Source organism: Cajanus cajan, chromosome 8 (assembly GCF_000230855.2).
Source record: "Cajanus cajan strain Asha chromosome 8, NIPB_CcT2T_4, whole genome shotgun sequence".
In the NCBI taxonomy this organism is placed as follows: Eukaryota; Viridiplantae; Streptophyta; class Magnoliopsida; order Fabales; family Fabaceae; genus Cajanus; species Cajanus cajan.
In genome coordinates this window covers 10,367,316-10,371,106 of record NC_138524.1, presented here as the reverse complement: position 1 = coordinate 10,371,106, position 3,791 = coordinate 10,367,316, and the positions used below count along the sequence as shown (strand labels likewise).

General features: G+C 31.0%; 1 protein-coding gene across 2 annotated transcripts; it reads right to left on the bottom strand.

Moving 5' to 3' along the window:
• Positions 1 to 767: 767 nt before the first annotated feature.
• On the bottom strand, positions 768 to 1,930 carry LOC109798929 (secoisolariciresinol dehydrogenase). 2 transcript variants are annotated; one of them, XM_020359365.3, is made up of 2 exons: positions 1,743 to 1,930; positions 768 to 1,646 (listed from the first exon to the last, which is right to left on the bottom strand). In XM_020359365.3, the coding sequence occupies exons 1-2, from the start codon at positions 1,781 to 1,783 to the stop codon at positions 872 to 874; spliced, it is 816 nt and encodes a 271-aa protein (XP_020214954.1). In that variant the 5' UTR covers positions 1,784 to 1,930; the 3' UTR covers positions 768 to 871. The 2 variants fall into 2 exon arrangements, with proteins under 2 accessions (XP_020214954.1, XP_020214955.1); XM_020359366.3 differs by having other exon boundaries at positions 768 to 1,643; positions 1,743 to 1,926.
• Between the last annotated feature and the right edge of the window lie 1,861 nt (positions 1,931 to 3,791).

Here is a 3,791-nt window from a genome sequence, read left to right as displayed (position 1 = left end):
TTACTGAAAATTATTTTTACCCATACAATAAATATAATATATGTTGATATATTGTTAAAAAGTATAAATATATGCTATAGTAACATACAAAATTTGTTATTAAATCTCATTCAAAATCAATACTAAAATTATATGTAACTATATGTCAAATAAATATATACCTACGTACATTATATATATTGACATTTTTTGCATGTCATTATATATAATATTTTTTTGTAGTGATAATATTATTCAATAAATTTCAACGTCAACATAAATAATATATTTAGAAGAATGTATCAGAATACATATATATTACTAGCATTTCTCTAATCTTAAAAAAAACATTTCTCTTTTTTTTATCGGCCAAATAAATGCATTATGGAAGCATTAGGGTGCCAAACCCATATACATAAAAGTTTATATGTTAAGAATTGAAATAAGAAAAAAAAATCACCTCCAACCTACCCTACCGGATCATACACTCAACAAGTTCTCAGAGAGAAATACACATGTCTTAGCAAATGTTGAAAGGTTATTTATTTATTTATTGTAACACATCCAAACAATTAATTAATCAGGAGTTTTGATTTTTATTTTTATTACTATTAATATATTTCATTCATTCCATTCTATTCTATTAATTTCATTATAATTTATTTTATTTGATCATGTTCATTTAATTCGACATCATTGAAAAACAACTTAAACCTATAAACCTAATTAATGAATAGACATATACTCAAAAGAAAATGATATACGCCTAACTAAGAAAGAAAAAGAGAGAAGCTTTGAAATATAATTTTTTATTTAAATCATTTTCACATCATTATTTCGTACCCGAACTTCTAAAAGTAAAATAATTTAATAAAAAAAAAAAAAAAAAAAACTAGAGCGATTGCTCAAACACACAGAAACCATGATTCAGAACACTGAAGCCCCCGTCCACTAGAAGATCATGTCCACTAACATACTTGGACTCATCACTCCCCAAATACAAAGCAGCCTCAGCCACATCCTGCGCCTTAAGATCCGTCCCCTTAAGATTTGAATAAAGCGCAGCGACTCCCTCATCGCCAGTGCCAAGAAAACTCCTACTCATATTCGTAGGAACTGCATAAGGGGAAACACAGTTCACGCGTATCCCAAACGCTCCAAGCTCCACCGCAGCATTTCGCACCAGCCCCACCACGCCATGCTTCGACGCCGTGTACGCATGCGAAGCGGTACCACCCATGCGTCCGGCCACACTAGCCGTCGCGATTATGCTGCCACGTCGCCAAGGGATCATCACCCTCGCCGCGTGCTTCATTCCCAGGAACACGCCCACCAAGTTAACGTTCATCACTTCCTCGAACTCCGACTTTACGTTGTCTGCTATGCTGGGCTTGAACTTGCCTATTATGCCTGCGTTGGTGTGCATGATGTCTAGTTTCCCGTACCTGGAAACGGTCGTGTTCACGGCGCGTTCAACGTGTTCCTCGTTTGTCACATCGCAGTGGATGTAAGAGGACGAGTCTATGTCCTTGCAAACGGAGTGCCCTAGCTCGTCTTGGATATCGGCGATCATCACTTTCGCGCCGTGTTTCGAGAAGAGTCTTGCGGTGCACTCGCCTATGCCACTTGCTCCGCCGGTGATCAACGCTACCTTCCCTTCTAGCCTGCTTTTTAAATAATTATTTCAAAAGCTATGACTAAAAAATGTTGAAGAATTTTTGTATATTTTCATAGAACAAATTTTGTGGCATACGTGTGCTTACCTTCTTGCAATAGCAGTGGTGACCAACGAAACACTTGCCATGGTGAAGCTCGCTGGATAGCTAGGAAGATAAGGCCAATTAAAGTGTAATAACTGATTCTATTGATATCTACGTCTTTAGATGGTTCAATGATTTCAACTTTTAATTTGCACCATTGATTAGTTAGTTGTAGTTTTTCCGGTCGAAAGTCGGAATGAATAGCCGAGGCATCTGGACCACAACTCACGAGTAATGGATAAGAAAAGTCGAACTTGTATTTCTCACGTGGATATAATGATAAACAAGAAAATTTGGTTGTCCTAACTAATATTAAAAGAAAACACTCAAATAGCTGCGAAAAATAAGTATAGACTAATAGCTTATGTAATATACTGTCAAAAAAGTCGACGCTATTTTAAGATATAGCGTCAATTTTTTCGACACTAAATTTAAATTGAGTTTAGTGTCAGAAAAGTCGACGCTATTATTTAAATATAGTGTTAACTTTTCTGACACTAATTTAATTTAAATTAATTAAGGTTTAGAGTTAGTGTTGAAAAAACCGTTATTATATCTAAAGAAATAGCGTCAGTGTTTTTGACGCTAAACTTTTAGGGTTGTGTTGAAAAAGCCGACATTATATCTAAAGAAATAGTGCTAACTTTTCCGATGATAAACTTAAAGTAAATTATTTTAAATTTAGCATTAGAAAAATCAACGCTATTTCTTTAGATATAGTGTTGGCTTTACTAATCTAAATTAAATTAGTGTCAGAAAGTTGACATTATATTTAAAGAATAATGTTAACTTTTTCGACACTAAACTCAATTTAAATTTAATAAAAAAAATTGATACTACAATTTAAAATAAGGTCGACTTTTCCGACAACATTAGTGGTTTGAGACAGATAAAAATACTTTTTTCAATCTTATATACGCATATTGTGTTGTGGTGCACTTGATTATCAATTTCACTTAAAACCTCAAAATTCCAAGATCGAGTCTTGAAAATGTTAAAAATATGAACGAATAAATGATAAGCTGAAAAAAGAAGATAAAAAAAAAATTTGTATTCATGTAGTGTCGACTTAACCAACAATAAAAAATTAAAATAAATAAATTTATTATCGACAGCTTAGTCGACACAAAAAAAATTATGTTGACTTATTTAGCGTCAGCTAAAAATCGACAAGCGACCGATAATATTATGTCGGTTTTTATTATTTGGCGAATTTTAAAGTAAAACATTTTTGTAGTATAATTTTGTTTTTTCATTTATTTTGAGACTTTTCTTAAAAGGAGAAATTCTATATCTACTTAAACTAACAACTTGTTAGGTAATATTTAATATTTCCCTAATATATTTAAACACATCTTTAAAAAAATTAAGTTCTATCTATTTTAAATCATTAAAAAGAGTTATTTATTATTTATTCACATACCAAGTTAATAATGTTAGACGTAAAGAAATCTGTTGAGAAAAATCTAAATTTCTAGACTAAAGATAAGATAATTAAAGAATATATATAAGTGAGAGACAATTTTTATCTTACAAATTGATTTTATAGAGTTGAATTATTATTATAACCCACATTTTAAGAATTATCAAGTAATAACAAAACTCAAAAATAATAATTTTTAAATTTTGAGGAAAGAAAAAAAATAAATTTACAGAGATAAATGAAAGCCCACATTTTTTATATGAACCGAAAATATAGTATACACCCATTAAACCTGTGTTTTTTTTTAATTTTCTATTAAATCATATTATTTATCATCTATTTTTTTTCCCATTGGGTATTCAATAACGTATTATGTAACGACCCGCCTTAAGCCGTCACATCAATAACCAATATGACAATTAAAATAAAATAATATATAATAAAGAAAATAGAGCAAAAGCCAGCTACGCTAGAGTGTAAGATTTTTTTTTTTCATAATATCAAACATAATTATATCAGAGTCATTCTTAGTAAAATTATACAATAATCCAATAATAACATCATGAAAGTATGATATAAGACACCCTAGGTGCTGGTCAAGCTCTAAGCCTAGCCACTTCTCAAAGCAG

Bases quoted from the DNA above. Each gene is read 5' to 3' on its own strand.
- LOC109798929 (XM_020359365.3), bottom strand. From the start codon at position 1,783: ATGGCAAGTGTTTCGTTGGTCACCACTGCTATTGCAAGAAG. The intron at 1,647-1,742 runs GTAAGCACACGT...TTATTTAAAAAG, and splicing joins ACCACTGCTATTGCAAGAAG to CAGGCTAGAAGGGAAGGTAG.